Raw genomic sequence first — 21,289 nt, 5'->3', positions numbered from 1 at the left:
GAAAATAGCGTCTTTAATGGAATGGATAATATAAGAACATTTTTGATCGGAACGGGACTGTTTAAAAAAAAAAAAATCCTAGCTCACTTTCCGCATAAGCAGGAGGATGCTGAGCGAAGAAAAGCCACCACAGAAACCCCCAGCACTAATGCGAGGCTCTGCCCAGCTCCTGCGCTCTGGGCTCCTGTGCCTGAAGCCATGCAGACAGCTGGATTTAATCACTGTTCCGATCTCTGAGCGCCTCCCACACGCGCCCCCTGGGGCCCACAGTTCAGGAGGAAGCATTTGGCTGTTCACTTGAGCATCACCCCTTCGCTGGAGCATCAACCTTGAAGATGAAGACCACACTGGCCCCAGCCGGCTCAATTCAGAAAGATCCCCAAACCCAACAGGAAGAAAGTCACCCTCGTTAATCCTGAAGGTTATGGGTCCGAAATTAATAGAAATCTGCTCTACCAGGGAAACTGCTAATTGGAGCTGAAGCTGAATGCAGCTGACCTGGAAAACCCTCTCCTCCATGACCCACTTAGAACCCCAGCTGTCTAGGCAGGCAGAGCTGTGAAGGGGAGGGTCTTGAGCATGTATCGAGCACCTACTATGCGCCAACACCACGCAAGGAGCCTTCTCTTCTGTTACCCCATTGAACGCTCTACAAAACGCTGTTCAATGAGGACTATTATTCCATTTTTAGAGATAAACAGAAGCCTGGAGATGCAAGTAACTTGCTCAAGGCCATGCACCTAGGAAGAAGAAAGTTGAAATTGCAAACGATACGGATCTCCAAAATCCCCCACTTAAAAAATTCCCCATCTCAAGGGACGCAAGCTTAAATACCAAGAGGAGGCTAGCCTGTAACATAGTGGTGCCAGCATTACTAACAGTAGTAGTAATAACCCAAGGGTTTTGGAGCAGAGCGCCAGGCTCTGTTCTAAGTGATATCCTTGTATTAGCTTATCTAAGCATCAGAGAACCCTATATGCAGTCCTCCACGTGTGCCCCCCTACCCCCAGTCTGCAGATGAGGGTGAACAACTTCCCGGTCGCCAGAGGGCTAATAATGCCAAGATTTGAACACAGATGGGGATTTTTGCAAACTGGTGACCCGGGCTTCCAATCTAGCTGATTGATGCTTTGCAGGAAGGACAGACCAGCAGGGTGAGATCAGATTTTTCAAGAGAAACTGGAAAGCTGAATGTTTATGGGAAATCCCTTGATCCTTAAATGCTGGCAATTCTTAACCACACTAAACGCTCAGTGTATGACCTCTCTCTCCCTTCACCCCCATATAATGTCTACAGGGGTTTTCCCTGGCCTTGTTCGATGTCCTCCTTTTTCCCCAAGAGCCTTGCTTAAGGTCCTAACGAACCTCTGGGCCTCCACACTGTTTCTTTTTCCCTCTCTCTGCCCCTTACCCTCAAAAAATATTTTCAACCAATACATCTCAAGATGTTAGGAACTGAGATGAATTTCCCCATGTTTTCCCCAGGGATATTTGCATCCTAACCTATGCAGCTGAAAAACACAAAGCTTAGGTGATTCACTGAGAGTGGAAATTTAGGTGGCGTGACAAGGCACTTCCAGACTGAGAGGTTGGCCCAGCTGTTATAAACCGCCTGAGTTTTCAGCTCTCCTTCACCCAAGCCAGCTCACACGGCATCTGATGGGTCAGGGAGGGCAGGGCTGGGTTGGGCAATGGGAAATCTGCCAACACCCCAAGGATCTAGGACTGGCAGCCTTGGTTCATTCAGACACACATGCTCTGACCTTGAGAATGCACCTGCACCACTGACTGGTGGGAGAGAAAACTTTATAAAAGCAGCATTCCTGGGCCATGCTCACTGGTGGCGGGGGGTCTCACAGCATGGCTCTCACACTTTCATCAGAGTTGCAAAGTGACCACATTTGGATAATATATTTAAAGATAGTGATTTTCAAGTCACATGGGGCTTTTTCACAACAAAGATGCTCAGATTTAATCTCTAGGGTGAGGCTGAGGTGTGTGCCCTCTGAAAAAGCCCCGAGGGCACCAAAGGGGAGGACCACTGGTCTCCAGGGACTCCCCAGGTCACTGTGACACATCCTCACCTAACATAAGATGCATAACAATTGATCCTCACTCAAAAACATGTGTCTTGCTTCCTGCACAGGTGCAATTTGCATGCCTTGAATGTACAAATGTGCAAGCTTTTCAGCCATTTTGCAGGGAGGATACGGGTTTGGGAATCCCTTAAACTCAATACTGCTTGATATTTTCTTAGAACAAAAGCTAGACGCTTTTAATATTAACTAAATACACAAGCCCCAGCACAGCGTGAAGCTCACAGATTCGAGCCACAGACCTCCAGTGTTCCTTTCCACGGGTTCCAGCTCTTTGGCAATGTCTCTGTGCTGCCTACCTCATTCATTCCATAAGCATTCCCCTGTGCTGGCCTCGAGCCTGGAGCCCAGCCAAAGTAAGATGCTGCTGCAGGCAGGCCTCTGCGGTGCTTCTGTGAAAACTGGAAAAAAAGCTCTCTTTCCTCTGGGAGGTAACAGGTCTATACCAGGCTTGCGGGCTGGCAAGTGGGGTGAGGGTTGGAGTTCAGGTTCTGTCACCCCAGCCTCCCCGAGTGAAGTATCCTTGTGCAGTGCACAACCTGCACCCCTGTACATGGTGGTCCTGGCTGCAAGCTTTATGGGACTGACTCACCCCTTTGCAGATGGCCACAGCTTCCTTGGACATGGACTTTGGATAAGCCACATTGTGTTCCATGATGGACTGGAAAAGTTCATCCTCATCCTCCCCTTCAAAGGGTGCCTGTGGGACAGAAGACAGGGTGGGAGAGGAAGGATTCCTGCCCCCAACCTCCCCCAAATGCCTCGAAGCAATGTGCCCCACTCCCTGGGATCCACAGTGAGGCCACACTCAGGGCTTCCAGGGACAAGATGAGGAAAATGATCAGCAGACTAGGGTAACCCCTAGGTTATGGGTCATGGAGGTTCAGACGGATCAGCTTTCTCCTAAAGAAACCATGAGGATGGGGTGGAGGGGGGCTTTCCTTTACAGATCACTTAAAATTCAATTACCTGCCCAGCTAACATTTCATACAGCAGGACTCCGAATGCCCACCAATCCACGGACTTCCCATAGGGCTGATAAGCAATTATCTGGAAAACAGAAGGCATCCGTTAGGGAGACCTGCAGGTTCCTGCAGCGGCTGGAGACTGAACACGCTTCTTTTACAGTAAGAGCAGAGCATCGCTGGGGGCAGGGGAAGGGCGGCGGGGGGGTAGGGGGGCAGGGGATTTCTTCCTTTGCCTGTCGCCTGTCTATTGTGAAAGATTAAATTGGCTGTCACAGTTCCAGATGTGGGTTGCTGTCTAAAAGAGCGAATGGGGAGCCCAGTGTCCACCTAAGACAGGTTTCTTTACTTTAGGACAATGGATCCTTTGCAGAGATACCTGCAGGCGGAGGGGAAGCATCTGTGGATGTCACATTGCCTTTTCAGAGCAATTAGCACTGTTTGTTATTTTTAATTTTAAGACAGTGAGTGTCGCATTTGAAAGAAGAAAAACCATCTTTGTTTCTCATTACAAAAGTAGCAACATTTACACAACAATGTGAATATACTTAACACAACCGAACTGTATGCTTAGAAATGGCTAAGATGGTAATGTGGTTTTTTTTTTTTTTTTGGCCACAGTTAAAAATTTTTAAGTTAAAAAGGGTAATACCACTTTTTACTGTTTTACTATTCACTAAAAAATATAGAGAAGCTGGGAGAATGCAATTAAAACCACCCATAATCCTTTATCAAGAGAAAAATTATGATTGATATTTGGTCTATTTCCTTCTAGATTCTTTTCTATTAATATATATGAAACTGTGCACATATGTGTTTTACATAAATACTTTGATACGTCGAATTTTTTTTAACATGTGGAACTTTAATAAAGTATTTTATTCATTTAAAATTTCCAGGCTGATACTGGTACCTCAACACGATCAGCTTTTACCTCCAAGGCATAACTGTACGTTGGATGGATATACCAAAACCTATCTCATCAGTTCCCAACTGATCAGATTTCTTCTTTTAATTAATTTATTTAAAAAATTTTTTTAATTGCAGTATAGTCAGTTACAATGTGTCAACTTCTGGTGCACAGCATAACACCCCAATCATGCATATATATACATATATGCATCTTCATATTCTTTTCCATTAAAGGCTATTACAAGATATTGAACATAGTTCCCTGTGCTCTACATGATTAGGTTTCTTCTGATGCTCCAACATATCTACTCTTGTAATTCGATTTTTTGTTCCTTAAGGAAAATTCCGAGAAGTAGAATTGGTGAATCAAACGCTGTATTATAGTTTTAAGGGTTTTGATACTTCTTACCAAATTGCCAGAGCGTGGCAGAGTCTAGACAGCTGAATGACCATCCATCAGGTTGGACGGGTGAGAACTAACTGTACCAAAGGGACTAAAAGGTGGTAGGGCAAAGGTTAAGCGCTGAGGACTGGGGGTCAGACAGTCCAGACTTGGAACACTGACTGCTCCTCCCCAGTGCATGACCTTGAGGGAAGTCATTTAACGTCTCTAAGTCTCAGCTTCCTCACCTACGAAACGGAGTTTATAGTAATACCCATGTCACAGGATCTTGTGAGGATGAGAGACATACATGCCTCTCACATACCGTATCCTCAGAAAAATGTCAGCCATTACCAGAAGTTCTCTAACTGAGTGATGGCTTGTTTCACTCAGCAAATGTGTCTGGGCAAGCCTGGCTATGAAGAAACTCTCCGTTCATCCAGCCCCGTCTCCCACCTCCCACCTTGGCTCCCATCCTGAAATCAGAAAAGCCCCTCTGAAAACTGGCTGCAAGAGACAGAGGGAAAGCTTTCTGGGAGGACACTCATGGAGGGTGTTTTCACACTTTTAAAGTACTTCGTGCCTTCTTCGACCCTCATGACAACCTAACAAGTTAATCCTTTTACAAAGGGAACCAGAGCCTGGGAGGTGAAAGGAGTTGCCAGCGGCGATGGAGTTAGTTAACGGCAAAGCAGGGGGATAACCTGACCTGCACTTTACTCCTCCCATCAGCGGGCTGTGGGCTGTGGGTGCAACTCCCCCAGTTACACAACTTCTGAAAACCCCAGATGTGGGGGTCCACCCTGCAGAGGCTCCGATTCCATTGATCTACGGTGACGCCTGGGCACCCCCATTTGAAAAGCCCCCCCTCCAGGTGACTGTAAAGGACACGAATCAGAGATTACTGAACTCAGGGCAGATCAAAGAATTGTGTCTGAGGTCCTAGCTAATTAACAAAGTGATAATAGACCAGTGCGGGCCACGTAGGGAAAACGCCACTGGGCCCTAATAAAGGATTACTTGTTTAACGGATTACTTGTCAATTCCTCAAGTAAAACACACATACATTTACCTTGTGAAGACGGTAAATAGGATTGAGCTTAAATTTCCCTTAACGATGGCCTCATCCTCAGAGGTCACCAGTGTTGCAAAATCAGTCTGTCATCTTCAGATTTTCTATGCTTATGCGTGCATGTCTACATACTCATAAGAAACATAAAGCAGTGTTCTGCATATTGTTTTTATTTTTTGTAAACTGTATCATACTGCATTTATCATTCTGTACCTTGACATTTTTTTTCTCCCAACAATGTCTCATAGATCTCTCCATATCTGCATAGACATCTAACTCGCTTTTTGAAATGATGCCTTGCAGCATTCATACTATGGATCATTCAGTCCACTCAGCCCATCCCTTGACTGGCAGACACTGTTCAAGTTAGCATATACAGGTGTGTTCTGATCTTTGCAAGGTCTGCATAGTATTTCTTAATATGAAACGTAGTGTATTTTAGCCAGCCGTTCCTTTATTGATAGTCACTGAGGCTGTCTCTTATTTTTCATGATTAAAAAAAGTGCAGCGATGAAGAAAGGACTTTGATCACATGTCTTTGCTCGTGTGTGTGTAGCAAAGTAGGTTCCTAGAAGAACAGCTTTGGTAACAGAGTATGCGGGTTTTAAATGTAGCGCCAAATTATTTAGTGACGTGGGGCCTCCCTTCACCACTGTTACATATCAAGTTAAGAAAAGAAGACTTCTAGAAGGTCCATTTCTAAGACTCTATGCTAAGCTCTCTGTTCCTTTCCATAAAAACCCAGTAACAGCTTGCAGAATGCCACCTTCCTGAGCACCGATTCATAGCAGAAGGAAGGCTATCATCTGGTACAAATTTTGGTACCATGACATATTGGGGAAATCCATTCTGCAACTGACCGCTTCCTTTGGGAAGGGAGGGGGAGGCACTAAAATAAATCTTTCCACTTTATATCTTAATCATCAGAAGAAAAACTCTTGAGTCTTTTAGGATTCAGCACAACTATTGCATACCTATTAGTACACAGATCTTGTGTTATATGCTGGTCCAGGGAACCTCTCTCTTTCTCTCTCTCCTCTCAACAAACATTTCAGTGTCATAATTAGGAGGTATCATATGGCCACACATTTACTGATGTGTGGTGGATGGTTCTTTTGATTCTTATTTAAATTTTCTCCCAAACCTTGATGTATTTTGGGCCTGAGCTTCTGGATGTGTGCTAAGCTAATTTGCATGTGTGATCTCAGAGGAATGATTTAGAGTACAGGAGAAGGACCAGCCTGAGGTTTGCTTCTCAGGTACCCCTCCCTGGACCTTTCCCAGCTCAGACACAGCCACCGAGGGCCCAGGGGAGACGTCAGGACATCAACACAACATGGACACGCCTTCGGGTTGGGGCAGCCCACCTCGGGGGCGATGTAGTCTGGAGTGCCGCAGAAGGTCTTGGTCGTCACCCCGTCCCAGATGTTCTCCTTACACATGCCGAAGTCAGCGATCTTGATGTGTCCCTCGGAGTCCAGCATCACGTTGTCAAGTTTCAGGTCACTGCACCGGCAGAAGGATTTACGCGTTTCATTAAGCGCTATTTATTTCAAGTCAACCGGCAGCCACTCGTTATGTGCAAAACACTGTACCAGGAGTTTTGGGGGGCACAGAAGTGAGTACAGTCCAGACCTTGCCTTCCAGTAGGTTACAGTCTGGCAGGACATGCAAGGGTCCACAAGTTTCTGTGCTTTTTTTTTTCCTACAGGGCTAACTGTGCCAAGTGTCTCAGGAGGACACAGTGGGACAGCAGCTCTGAGAAGAGATCCACAGACAGCTAAATAAAGGGCAGCGCACCCTGTATCCACGAGCATCTCCAGAGTTGACTTTGGCACTTCAGGACCCCTGGCACAGGAAGATCTTTTTTAACACAAAATTATTATTTTGAAGAACATGGAGGGAAAAACTGATTGAGAGCATCTTACCCAACACCCAGTGCTCCAGGCTCTCCTAAGTCAGTTCCTACAACATGACCCATGAGTTTCCCCTGATTCTTTCAATCAAAAAATATTTCTTGCGTGCCTACTATGGGACAGGCGCTATGCTAGAGTGAGGTTTGTACTATGAGCAAGATAGACAAACATCTGGCTCCTGTTCAGATTAAATTCTAGGAGAGTGAAAAAGACAATTAACAAGGATTCAAATCTAGAAGCATGTTATTATGGCTTCTGATGGGTGGTACAAAGAAAATAAAAAGAATGATGAGACAGTCACTGGGGGAGGTTTCTATAAAGAGTGTCAGGCAGGTGTCACCTCCACGGAGTGATGTCCTAAATGACACGTACTACACTCCCATTCTTTAATTTCATCTGTGTTGATGAGGAGAGCTTGATGTTTTGGGGGAACCCCTGCACATTCCCAGCATACTGGATGACTCCAATATCATCATACTCGCCTCCTTCCTAAACACTGGCTCCAGTGTTATCACTTGGTGTTTCAGCATCAGCAAGTAGGCACAATCTATGGGCCAGACCTCCTCAGTCCCATTAGAAGTCCAGCTTCCTCAAAGGTAAGGGAATCTACTGTTCAATTCAGATGTCCCCCTTAAATCATCTCCACCGGGTGATGGACGTCTGTGGTTTCTGCCTATTCCAGCATCAAGAGCATCCTAATATTCCTTTGAAAAACCACCTTCCCAGATCCTCAAGCCTTATAAGGTTGGGGGTGCTGATTCGAACTTCTGGTTCCAGGAGTGATCACGTGGGTCGGTCCTGGCCAGTGGAAATATCCCATCCTGCTGGTCACAGTGATTGGTTCAGGAATGGCCACGTAACCCAGGATGAGCTAATCGAAGCCACTGAACATCAGCATCAGACCTGGCATTTTCATTGGTACCATCAGGAAAGAGAGGAGCTCTTTTTACATTGGGATTGCTCAGGTGGTAGAAAGTAAGTCTGGAAGTGCTGGGGTCAGCAGATGGAGAGAAGAAAGCTACAGGGGGAGATAATAAAGTAAATGCTCATAACACCATTTGAGCCCCTAGATACATCCAGGTCTGAGGCCTGCCTCCTGGACTTCTCTGTTATGGCAGCCAGAAAATGCCTCTTTTAACATGAATTAGTTTGAACCGAGTTGCCGTCATCATTTTCAACTAAAAGAATACAACCTGAAAATATATCCTGGCATCTCCTATCTGTGTCTCTGAGGTCACTTGCATCCTACTGTTTACCAACAGCAACACTGCAGGATCTCTGGTGCTGTCCGTGGTGCTACCCACAGCCAGCCTCCATGCTTATCTATAAGCCACAGTGGTCTCTGAAGGCCAGCTTGGAACTTAGAAAAACTGGACTTTGCAGCAACTTGCTTCACCTAAACATAACAGACCTATGTGTGATTTGATGAATGGAGACCCATGACATTCCCCTCAGCTTGACCACATGTCCTGAAATAGGCAGCCAGGGTAACCACAGCAGTAATGACATCTTCATCTATTATAGAAAAGGAGCTTCAGGTGCTAAGAGCCACCAGGTCACGGGACTGGAGGACGCCCCAATCATATTCACTGTCACATAACAGTGTTTTCATAGTCCACTCCATTATTTTGTTGGATGTAATAAATCCTCTTTTCTGCTTTAAAAGGGGGCCTGGGCAGATGTTTTCACGTCCACAGCTCCATCAAGGGCAAAATCAACACACATTCCAGAGATGGCGAACTACAAGTCAGAAACTAAGCTGGGAAGGATCTTTTGTCTTCCTCCCAACCCAGCATCTCCAGCCATGGTCCTCAGAGAAGGCAAGTCTAACATGGTTCCTCCTCTTCTTGACTTATGAACTGTCCAAATAACTAGAGATCTAAATGAAGGAGGGAGGGGGCATTTGTCACATTTAAAAAGACTTTACCACCATGAAGGCAATCTCTATGAAATTATAAACCATACATCTTCTGTCATGTACATTTTTGTTTACAGTTTTCATTTGATTATCAATTGCAAATACTGTCTCAACCAAAGTTCCTGACTGTGAGCAACAAAAACCCATTCTGACTATTCCAATCGAAAAGGGAATTCATTAAAGGGAATTGGGGAGCTCATGGAATTTCCAAAAAGGCTGGAGAACCAGATTTGGAGGCTACAGAGCCAGGAATAATGCCTAACTGCAACTCAGAGATGCCCCAGCAAGGATGCCACGGACGTCACTACTGGGTACAGACACTGTCCCTTGTTACATGAAACCCTAGTGCAGGGCTCTGGATGTTGCTCCTAAGAACCATGTCCCCTCACGCCTCTGGAAAGTAGATACAGCTGATGACTGGGGCCCCTCTGGAAGCTACAGTCTCTGCTTTCTGGGTCACTAACTTCTGACTCAAGGTCTTCGGTGAGTGTGATGAGCATCAGAGCCTGAGTTGTGCGTCTGCTCTTCCTCCGGGGAGGCTGTGAATGTATCTGGCGTGTTTAATCTTTTAGGAAGATGTGCACTCTGTTCCTACACACAGATGAAAGGGGCTCAGATGCTGAGTAGCTTAAAAGAGAGAAAAACATCCTCCTAAAAATATAAATAATGGAGGAAGAAAGGGAGAGTATGTAGTTAGGAGAAAAAGCTTTGCCTTTAGACATGATCTTAGTACCTAGAATGCTAATCTTTGGATTTTGCGACCTGGACCAATGGCTCCCAGATCCCAATCCAGGTACCTGCTCGACTGGAAACCCTGCCTCAAATCCCAACCCTGCTGGCAAGAACTCTAATCATGTCCTCTCCTGGGTCCTCCCCTGTGACTGGATTTTCTTCCAATAAACTTGCAGTTCCCTGTTTCACCTTCTCAGCAATGCCTGCGTGCCTGATTCTGTTCTGGTGGAGGCCATCCTGTATAGGAATTAGGTTCTAATGTCAGCAGAGAAGGTGCAAACCATGTACGGTGAACAATGACCCATGATCCCTGGTTCTTCAGTGAAGCACCAGCTGAAGTCACTGGCTTGAGTCTAGGGGTCATGTCATACGGAAGACGTGTACCTTTCAACACCTGAATTACATTCAGGTCGTCTCATGCACACACGGTGACACCCGTTCACTGAGGGCAAGCATGGGCAGAATGACCACACTACTCGCCATTTAAATTCTTCTTCTTCTTCTCTCTGTTTCTGTTTCTCCACCGAGATCACCGTTGTGCCAGGTAAAAGCCACCTCTCTCCCTGACCTTCATTCCTCCATTATGAAAAGCACACAGGGAGAGTGGGGACTCGATTGCCACTTCAAAGAGTGAAAAAAAAAAAGCTGCAGGATTCTGCAGGCTGCTGGCAAGGCCCCCATCTCCATCCCTCCATCCCACCAGCGCCCACAGCCTCACTTTCACATTCTGCCTTGAGATCACCAGGGATAGTCTCTTTACTGCTTTCAGTCCCATATCCTTCAGTTGCTTTAAGAAGACCAAGGCTCTGAGGGTCTTTGCTAATCCTTCAGACCCCAATCTCACACTCTCGACAGAATGACAGGCAACCCACCACCACTCACACCCTTCATCTTGACTCTCCCCATAGTCCTCCTCATCGCTCCCCAGACGATACTATTACAATTTATAGCTCTGTCTCCCACCACTAGGATATGAGTTCTACAAAGGCAGTGTTTTGTCTGTTTCCCTCTTGCTGTGTCCCCACCACCTGGAGTGGGGCCAGGCACGTGCTAGGCTTCTGCTAAGTGTTTGTCAAATGAATGAATGAAATGGACTTTCATGACTTTGAGGACCTATTCAATAGGCCCTCGCCCATACCAGGCGCCCTTTGGAAGCCCCCTGCCCCAGTCCAGCCCCTCTGACCTAACAAACCAGCCCAAGCCTGCTCTGTAGTGCCATCTGCATCCATGTGGTGTGAGGAGAATCGCACACCCGGGACTCACTGACAAATAGCAGCCTCGGGCTCAAGAGTCTGCCTTGCATGAGATAGCAAATGGGATGACTCATCCGGCTATGATCGTACACTTGCTCCTCCAAAAACGGGCAAATGCCAAGTCCTGAACTTAATCCTGTCTTTCAGGGCAAGCTACTCAGAGATCCATTTCTTGACTGTAGTTACATAGCCAAAAAAAAAAAAAAAAAAGAGAGAAAGAGAAAGAAATTTGTTTCATAATTTGATCCAGCACATTCTGCCAGCCAAGATTCTTTGCTTGCTCCCCAGATGTGGGGTCTACCGGCAAGAAGTGTTGGGTCCCCAGTGGTGAGCCTCCTCCTTTTAGAACAAAACAGTCTCACGTTTGAGGCTCTCCGAACCATCACTGGAGACAGAGTCCACATCAAGATCTTCTATCATCAATACAGAGCTGCCCAAACTTTGCCAGGGCAGTGGGCGATGCTGCCTGGCAGAACACATGCCCAAGTTAGTACTGGAGGATTCCTCCCCCACCATGGATTCTAATTTTAAAAGCAGTTAAAGAAAGAGGCAGGGAAGGGAGGAGCTGAGGGAGCGGAGGAGATGGGAAGGACAGCAGGGCTCACTTACCGGTAAATGATGCCCTTGCTCTGTAAGAAGAACAGACCGATGGCAATTTCCGCAGCGTAAAATCTGAAATTAAAAAAAAAAAAAGCAATGGAGAAATTCAAGGACACCATATGCTTGACAACTCTCAGAATTCAATACAATATTGAACTGGGTGTAGGGCATTAATGTCCCACCATGGATGGTCAGCCACACATCTCATAAAAGGAAGCAGGAGAGTTTGGGTGGATGAACAGAGTTTACAGAGCTGTGAGGCTGCTTTAAGGACAAAATTGGGGTGGGCAGACACTGCTTGGTGGGGTGGACGCCATGGGATATGATGGGCTGGCTGGAGAATGATCGTTTCAGACTATAGCAAGTTAAAATATCTTAACAATAATAGCTCGCTAACATCTGTTGAAGGCTTACCATCGACCTTGCATCACTTTTGGTTATTATCTGACTAAACTGTAATATGAATCCTATGAGGCAGGTGCTATTATGACCTCCCTGTTCCGCCAATGAGGAAACTGAAGCTTAAGGACATGGAATAACTTGGCCAAGCTATATAGCGAATGACTGGCACAGCCAGGCTTGGAAACAGCATCTGGCTAAAGTGTAAGCTCTTCATGAAGGCCTGGAAGGAAAAAGACTGGCAGAGAATCAGAAAGCCCGGTTATGCCGCAAAGGCTGGGCAGAGCTTCGGGGGAACCCTGTCAAGTGTTCTGACAATGTGTCAGGGGTCAATTAGATGTTAGAAGGAAAAGAAGAGCCAACGCATGAGAGGTGTGTCAAGACAAAACCATGGCAGGATCTGGAAGCATGAGAAAGCAAACCCTACGAGCATTAGCGCTCACGACCTCGGCAGCGGGGCGGGGAGAGGGCGGGGCTGGTGAGGGCGGGGCAGGGGGAGGGCGGGGCTGAGGGAGGGCGGGGCTGAACTGGACAGGAGCCAGCAAGCCTCTGGAGTGACAGGATGGGGCCCTGGATGAGCCCCGGGGGCTTTCTAGAGGGACCAGAAGAGCTTGGCAAACTCCCTAGGAGAGGTTAGCGTGGCTGATCCTGTGACTTGCCACGTTCCTGTTCACCAATAGCAGGAAGAAACGGGGTGAGATTCGCGTTTTCTAAAAAGACTGTCTGCAACCACATGCAAGAGCAGCTCGGAGAGACTCTGACAGCACAGGTCAGCGTCACACCTGCAGCTGCCACTCGCCTTCCCTATAATATCTCAGGACCTGGGTCCAGCTGTTGCTATCAACTTCCACGTAGATGGGTGAATTGGATCAACTTTTTGGTTTAGAACTGCCACGCTTTTTTTCTGCAGGTTGCCTGCTGGGGTTTTAATGACAGTGCCTGACACTAAAAGATACCAGCTTGTTGCTGGAGCCGAGCTCTAGAGTAAGTAAAGCTGTCTTCACTTGTGATTGTGGATCTGCAGAGCTGGGGGAGAAACACCACTATGGGAAGAGACAACAGGCTCTTCTAAGTGGAAACAGTGATTTGTTTTGGCTAATGTTCGTACCTGGCACATAAGTGACCGATAAAAGACTCTTGTATGTAAAAAAGAAAATTTAAAAAATAACAGTAATAAAAAGAAGAGCCCGGCTGCCTTGTGGACGGACAGGGACAGAAAGGACTCAGCAGGAAAAACAGTTTCCAAAAACCCAGAGTCAGCCTCCCCATCCCCAGAGCCACAGAGCAGAGCCGAAATGCAACTGGATCCTTCGTCTCCCTGGAAAGAGGGCAGCTAGGAGGGAGAGAGGTGTCTGACAGAAAACATGAGCAGAGAAGATGTGGGTCAGAATTCGGGATCCGCCTCACACTATCTCTCTGACCTTGAGCAAGTTTCTAAAAACTCTCCCGGCCTGCCACATAGTATGCTCTCAATAAAACCCTGGCAAATGAATAAACCAAACCTGCAATGACATGCCCCGAGGAAGCTCTAGGGCCTTTCCTTATAAGCCAGGGGCAAAAATTGAAGCTTCAATTTCTTAGCTGATGTCGAGAGAGAAAGAAGAGTCCCATCGCAGCAGAACACCCCTTGCCCCTGGCCACGCATTTCTCCCGAAGAAGCGCAAGGTGTTCAAAATCCCTCTTCTGTTAAAATCCCAAAGGAACTAACAACCCACCCATCTATCCCAGGGGAAAAGCAGAGCGCAAGTTCTCACTCACACGGCGTGAGGCTCCTTGAACCGGCCCACTTGCTGGATGTGGTACATGAGGTCGCCACCGTTCACGTACTCCATCACGAAGTACAGCCGGTCCTGGGAGGGGAGAGCACAGAGCAAAGTCAGCCTCCAATGGTTTCTCGGGTTCTAAATGGAGAGCGTGGACCAGTTAGGATTTAGGATCAAAACCACCAGGACTCCGTGACAGGCCCCTGTCTGCTGGCCCGTGTTTCCCCAAGTGCGATATCTGTGCCCCTGGAAGTGAGCACATGCAATCTTTTTAAAAAGTTAATAATGCTAAAATCAATTAATTAATTAATTAATAAAACTTTTTAAAAAGTTAATAATGCTAAATTTATATTTGTTTGTACTGGAAAATATAATTAGCACATTCATCGTGTGACTTAATGGCTATTATTGTTTAAGATACAGCTAATTTTAATAAAGAGCAGAGAATATTAAATGAATCCCATTACAGGTAACAGCCGGCCTCCACGACGCCCTGCACCTCCCTGTGATTGTCACCGCCCAGCGTTCACACCCTTGTGCAGTCCCTTCCCACTCCGAACTGGACTCATGTGTAACCAACAGGATATTGTAAACATGACAGTGGGCGGCTTCCAGGACTGGTCCTGTTGTGAAATATATTTTGGTTGTATTTATATGTTGGGGTGGCGGGTCCCCATATAAAAGGAGGTGTGCTGTCAAAAGTCATGAAGCTGTTGTGCGGGGTTGTAAGCCCAGGAGCGGGGACAGCGGAGAAGTCAAGTCTGGGGCAAAGGTTCCCTGTGAAATCAATATAGGATTTGAAGTCTTCTTCCACTGCTTAGTAACTGGGTAACAGCAGTTACTTAACTTCGCGAAGCTCCAACTTTCTCTTCACCTGTAGACTGGACATGATTCACCCGCCCCAGAGTGTAAGTACTAAGATGACATATGTAAGGTGAAGTTCTAACACGGTGATGCCCATACGACAAATGTTTCATCCATCACTTAAAAAAAAAATCTTCCTGCGGTGGCTATAGCTCAGTGGTAGAGTGCCTGCTTAGCATGTATGAGGTCCTAGGTTCAATTCCCAGTATCTCCATTACAATAAATAAATATATAAACCTAATCATTGTCCCCCGCAACCGAAAAAAAAACCAGGTAAAATTTAAAAAATCTTCCTTACAGTGCATAGAACTTTTTCTTATATGGTACAGTCATATGTGCATTTGTCAAATGTGGACTGAGTGTGTCACCATTAGAATAATAACCATGAAGCAAAGCTACCATCATGTGAGCACTTACTATGTGACTAAGCTGAGTGCTTTATATATATTTATCTCACCTGTCTCTCTAAACAACCCAACATGACGAGCATTACCACTTCCCCCGGCAGGATTTGAACCCGGGCAGGTCGGTTTCAGAGTCTACACTCATCACCTCTTCAGGATTCAGCTTCCCGTGTGCGGTTCTGACTCCAGTTGTGATATGGATGTGCGGGTGTGTCCTCCCCTCTGGGAGCTTCCAGTCCAGGGGGGAAGAGCAGGGAAGTGGAAATCCATCCACATGTCAAGAAGAGTTGGCAGGTCACAGGGGAGGAGCACGGGTTAATCAACCATTTTTGAAATGTCGGAGGACTTTCTCAGACAGACACTACTTCACCCTGTCAGCATCTCTAATGAGAGGCAGAGAGGGAGGCAGAATGATCACTTCTGTTCTCAGCGTCCAAAGCATATGAGATTTGCAAAAAGGTCACTTAGAAGTTAGCGGCAGAGCAGAGACAGTCAGCCAGAACTGCCGACACCCAGCCCCTGGTTCTCTGGGTTTGTTTTTTTTTTTTTTGATATAAAACAAGCCTAAAAATAGCATCTGTCTTTGCTGCACGTTGAAGAGAACCAAAACACTTGCTTTAAAAATTATTTTTAAAACTAGCAGATGGCATCGGCCACAGAGAGAGAGAAGAAAGTGAGGGAGAGATTTCAGTTGCTTGCTTTCTGCTTGGAAGAACTCAACTTGTCCCCCCAAACTCATTAGTCAGAATCTCAACATCGGGGAGAGAACTCCACGGTGGGTAATGCCACGTTCTGTGGTCTGTTTCTACCACTAACTGCGTGCGGGGAAACCCTGAGCTCTGTGGTCTCTGAATTGTACTGACTGTGGCTTCGACACACCAGCGCTTCAGCTCTTAAACATTAAAGCTGGCATTCTGCTGTCCATTTCATTCTTTCGGACAAACACTTAATGATGCCCACTCTAAGCCAGGCTGTTCTACTGCTAGAGATGCCGCTGTGAATAAGCCATGATGCCCGATGTTAAGGATTCCCCAGACGAGTGAGACCAGATAAACTTCCAAATGGCAGTGTTTCCCAAAATGGGGTGGGAGATAATTTTAGGTGGGCTATGGTTGCATATGTTTTTACCCTTACAGTTCTGTGTTTGTTTTAATGCATATTGTAAAAAATATAACTAGCACTTGAAGCCCCTGATTTTATGGCTATTACTGCTGGCGAGGGAGCATAGACGGCAGGGAGTTACAAAAGAGGAGATGGGAGGAAGGCAGGGGGACCAGATGATGGTCAGCTGATTTGGTCTAGATCTGGCCATCGACCCAAAGTTCAGTCTTCTCACTTCCTGGCTTCAAGATCTTTACCACACTTGTCTAACTCATCTACTAAACTTTACTGATTTAAAAATATTGTATTAACTCTCCTTTTTTTTTTAACTTAAATACAGTTATTTCAACATTTTCAAACTTCATACCAAAGTCATACATGGAGATTTGTTGTCTCTGCAAAAAATATAAGGCTTATCTGGAGTCTATTAACTTTGCTTTGACCAGTCCGGTTTGGGTGCATCAATCCCTTAAGTTATTTATTCTGAAAACAAATGCAATTAATTTGTCCCTGTACTACCAAGTCCATCTCCCACTCCAAAGCAGGGAACATCAGAAGTTGGGAAACACTGCCAACGGCAACCCAGAGCCAGTCTTGAGCAGAGAAGTCAATTTTAGAACTTTTACTGAGCATTTATTTTTGCAAGTCATGGTATTAAGTGTTAAAGGGACACAAAGGATAAGAAGCTACAGACCTTGCCCTCAGAGAATTCAAAATCTTGGTTAAAACAAACAGACAATGAACTCAAACCACAATCTAAGGTACAGCGCATTCAGAGAAATTGCACGGGAGGCACAGAGAGAGAGCCTGGGGGACTGCAGCTCATGAAATGGCCCTCCCCCACCGCCTCCAATTCTGACATAATTATTCCCCTCCCCCACGGTGCCCTGAAACTGGACTTTGTTCCCCACTCTTCCTATTAAATTATTCTAAGGCTTCAAAAGATCCTTCTGACAGTCAGACGCATTGGGTTTTAAGTAGGACCTATTTGCTGGCCTCTCTTACTTGGACATCAAAGCAGAGATGGAGTACCGACTGCGAGTCCAGCTTGGTTCTCTTTCCCAAAGAGGACTTGTCACAGCTCAAAACATCAGCTCTCATCTCTCAGGGCTGATGAATCTTGACTTCAATTTCTATCCTCTCCCTTTCTCCTGAGCTCCAGTCAGCTCCAGCTGGCTACAGGACGTTTCTACGTGGGTGTTCCACTGTCAACTCCAATTAAACGCTCCGAGAGGCAAGCTCACCATCTTTCTCTTCAAACTCGCCAGTCTGCTCAACTTTCAAAGTGTGTCTTCCAAATTGTTAGTGTGCGTGCTGCTATTCTTCATCACACACCGCCCCTGTCCCCTCGGCATGAAACGACTTCCGTTTATTTTAAATTTCCTTTCTCCGTTACCTTGCATATTCAATCAGTAAATAAATAGAATTAAATATCTGTCTATCCAAAGTGTCTCCCATCATGAAGTCTGGGGAATAGATGATAAGAAAACAAATGCATAAAGGAGTAAATAATATAATGTCAGGCAATGATAAATGCTATAGAAGCATTGCAGGGTAATGGGATAGAAGATAACAGGGCAAGAGGAGTCTATATTAAATAGGTAGAAAGATCTTCAAGAAGATCACATATCAGCAGAGAGCTGAATTAGGTGAGCTAAGAAAAAATGAAAAGCTCTGAGAGAAGGAGGGTGGTAGCCAGCATCCAATGTGACCTTTGCCTCTTGGTATTCATGCCCTTGCATAATCCTCCCTCGCACTGTACCAGGATTGCTCTATGTGATCGGTAAAATACAGAGGAAGTGATGGTGTGCAAATTCTGAGACTGGGATATAAAAGACAGTGCCACTTCCAACTTGATTTCCTGAAATATTTTCTAGGGAAACCAGATGCTATATCTCAAGGAGGCTCAAGTAACATTATGGAGGGGGCTACATAGTGACGAACTAAGTAAGGTCTCCTGCCAACAGCCGGTACCACCTTGCCAGCCACACGAAGAAGCTATCTTGGACATGGACCCGCCTGCCCCTAGTCAAGCTTCAGATGATTACCACCTTGCCAGCCACACGAAGAAGCTATCTTGGACATGGACCCGCCTGCCCCTAGTCAAGCTTCAGATGATGACAGCCCCAGCTGACATCTTATGGCAACCCCATGAGAAACCGTGATCCAGAGCACCCAGCTAGACCCCTCTTGAAATTCTGATCCACCAAAACTGTGGGCCAATAAATGCTTAATATTTAAAAAAAAAAATCTGTCACTGCAGCATGCCAAATGGTTGAACAGAATTTCTCAAATTTGAGTGTGAGTACAAGGAGAGTCTGGTTTAAAACAATGACAAGATGGGGTGTGCAGAATTCACCTGGGGGGCCCTGGACAGCGCAGGGAATTCAGAGACAGCATTATTGTTCCTCCAAGACAGCTGAAAGTAAGATGTGACACGATGCCCACATGACTGCCAAGGGGACACCTGCCACTTTTAATAAGATGCCATGGACAGAGAAAATCAACAAAGTGGGCAACTCTAAGAGCATGGACCTTGCTCTAGAGCGAGCTGCAGTAAGCATTTATCTATTTAATAATCTTTAGTGATTTTCCAAGCTGGTCAGTGAATTAATCCTGCCTGTGAACAGATCCATCTGTTTCTCTCGAGAAGCTGTACTGTTAAGAGCCCTTGCCGTGGCATGAGCTAGCCCTGGGTTCAAGTCCCACTCAGACTGCTTACTCAGTCTGAGACTTTGCATCAGTACTGAAACGTCCCCTGCCTTCCGAGAGGGGTAATAATAGCTTCTGCTCCGTAAGGGTTTGCAAAGACGTCACAGTGATGCACACGGAGCTCATGCAAACTCACAGAGCCACTCACGTGAGTGTGCGCGACCAAGTTCCAGGACAGGCATCACACACAACTCCTCTTTCTGTATTCTTCAGCCTAAGAATCACCACCGGATTCAGGCAACTCGATGATCCTCTCACTTTTTTAAAGCTTCCTACGCCTTGCCCTTCCACACAGACAGCAAAGTTCTCAAGGGCTAGCACCATTTCTCTTCTTCCTTGGAATTATGATTACTGAATGAGTATGCAAAGGCCATCATCAAGAAGGCAGAGGAAAGCAGGCTATGTTTATTCCCACCCGCCCCAGCTCTATACGCCTGGGTGGCATTCCCAGGTCCTTTCCCACAACTCAAGACTCTTGGATGCCTTTAGTTGCCTAAGACCCAGACACCTATCAAGCTCTCTCCAGCATCCTCTCCTTGGAGGCACTGAATACCGTGTTTATACAGGCTATGTCCTGCTCCAGCTGCCCCAGCCTGTCTTCTTGGACTCAAGATGGCGTCTGCCACCTGAAAAGAGCATCTTTTATTCCTTCCCTGTAGATACAACACCTTCCTAAAGGTTCCTAGAATTAGTAGCCAGTTACCAGCTCACTGGGCTGGGAATAAAACAGCTGACCTCTGCCGAACCAATCAGACTCTCTTTCCTGAGTATGAATTGGAAATCGGGGAATTTGATGGACAGGCACATGTTAGTAAGGGGCTCAGGAAGCCATGTAATCACAGTAGGGAAGAACAAAGTAAAGGGAAAGAAACAGTGATCTGGTCTAGAAAGTTTTGAAGTTACAGATTCTAATTCCTCATGAGGCTTAGGTACATCTTTGCCTTTGGGTTGTTTCCTTCCTATATATATATATATATATTTATATATATATTTTAACATCAGCTAGTTTGGAGGAGGGGGTATTCTGTCTCTTGCAACTCAACCATGGTTGACTGCAACCACCACCAAGAGCTTCTTACAGCGACACCCTTACCATAAACTGTATCCTTGGATACTGCTGTCAACCCAGGGTTGACCCTGAGTTACCAGGACCCTCTGGGCACTCTCAGTGCTCAACAGGCATGCCATCAGGGGCCAGCTCTACAAGTGGAAGCATCCTCATCTCCCTCCCTGTTCCCTCCTGTATTCTGGGAGTCGATGCCCCTCCCAGCATGCCTTGCAGCGGAGTTCTCGCTGGGCCACGGCAACAAAATTTGGGGAGGAAGTAACTTCTATCCTTCAATGACTCATAAAATCTAATTCTATTTAAAAAAAAAAAAGAAGTGCATATGTTCAATTGAAAAGAAAACATTTAAAATAGATGTTTTGCTAAGGAGACTTAACTGCCTGTGCCCACTGGCAGTGGGGAAACTGCATGCATGTGCAGGGCTGACAATTGTCCCTGGGAAAAATGGCAAAAGGACTGGAGGAAGCATAGTCCTTTTGTGCCTATGTGGCCAGGTGCCCCTGCAGCCCAGCTTGAATAATGCAGGTAGCCTCCATTTATTGTTTATTCTGCACTTTTAATCCTCACTTATTATGCCACTTAAAAGACGAAGTAACCAATATTCAGATATTAAGTGACTTCCTGGAGGTCACACAGCCAGTAATCACAGACCCGGATTTACTTGACTGAGAAGCTCATGTTTATCCCTTTGTGCTTCTAGAACAATTTGCCTAAGCCCCATTCTCCTAAGACCAGTTCATCTAATGAGCAATTCTGTAAAAATTCAACCCTCTTCTGATGGCTCTTGCATCTGTGTATTTGAGTAGCAACTTTTGCCATCTTGTGGCATTCAGCACTTTCAAAGTGTTTTATTATAGACACTTTGGAATTAATAGAAATTCAAAACAAAGACAATTACCCACAGGCCCCTCCCTAAATCAAATCAGTTTGTGTCTCTGATTCTTTTCCATGTGCAAATTCAATTTTAACATATTCAGAATCCTCTCTTAAATGGAATTTAGTATCTTACATTTTCTGTTAACATTGTGCCAGGCATATTTTTCAAGGATTTAAAAAATCCAGTTGTCTAAGAATACTTCTGATGTAACTTTGCTTTTCCCAGCAAGGTTTTAGAAATTGAATTTGCATCGTTTT

At 45.8% G+C, this 21,289-nt stretch overlaps 1 protein-coding gene and 1 non-coding gene across 3 annotated transcripts in view; one reads left to right on the top strand and one right to left on the bottom strand.

Annotated features, from left to right (window-relative positions):
* Positions 1 to 21,289, bottom strand: part of PRKCB (protein kinase C beta) — a 295,939-nt gene that overhangs the window by 26,728 nt on the left and 247,922 nt on the right. For both annotated transcript variants that reach the window (XM_072942795.1, XM_072942793.1), the window contains exons 11-15: positions 14,004 to 14,095; positions 11,856 to 11,918; positions 6,795 to 6,933; positions 3,066 to 3,146; positions 2,689 to 2,796 (exon numbers count right to left, since the gene is read on the bottom strand). In XM_072942795.1, coding sequence (XP_072798896.1) covers positions 2,689 to 2,796; positions 3,066 to 3,146; positions 6,795 to 6,933; positions 11,856 to 11,918; positions 14,004 to 14,095 — 483 coding nt within the window. The remainder of the gene's footprint in view (positions 1 to 2,688; positions 2,797 to 3,065; positions 3,147 to 6,794; positions 6,934 to 11,855; positions 11,919 to 14,003; positions 14,096 to 21,289) is intronic.
* Positions 12,947 to 13,057, top strand: LOC116284262 (small nucleolar RNA SNORA44). Its single transcript, XR_004194028.1, has one exon. It is a non-coding gene; the product is annotated as a small nucleolar RNA SNORA44 (small nucleolar RNA).

The sequence above is a fragment of the Vicugna pacos genome, chromosome 18 (genome assembly GCF_048564905.1).
Source record: "Vicugna pacos chromosome 18, VicPac4, whole genome shotgun sequence".
NCBI classification, from domain to species: domain Eukaryota; kingdom Metazoa; phylum Chordata; class Mammalia; order Artiodactyla; family Camelidae; genus Vicugna; species Vicugna pacos.
The sequence above is the reverse complement of the archived record's forward strand: the minus strand, read 5'-3'. Positions and strand labels throughout refer to the sequence as shown.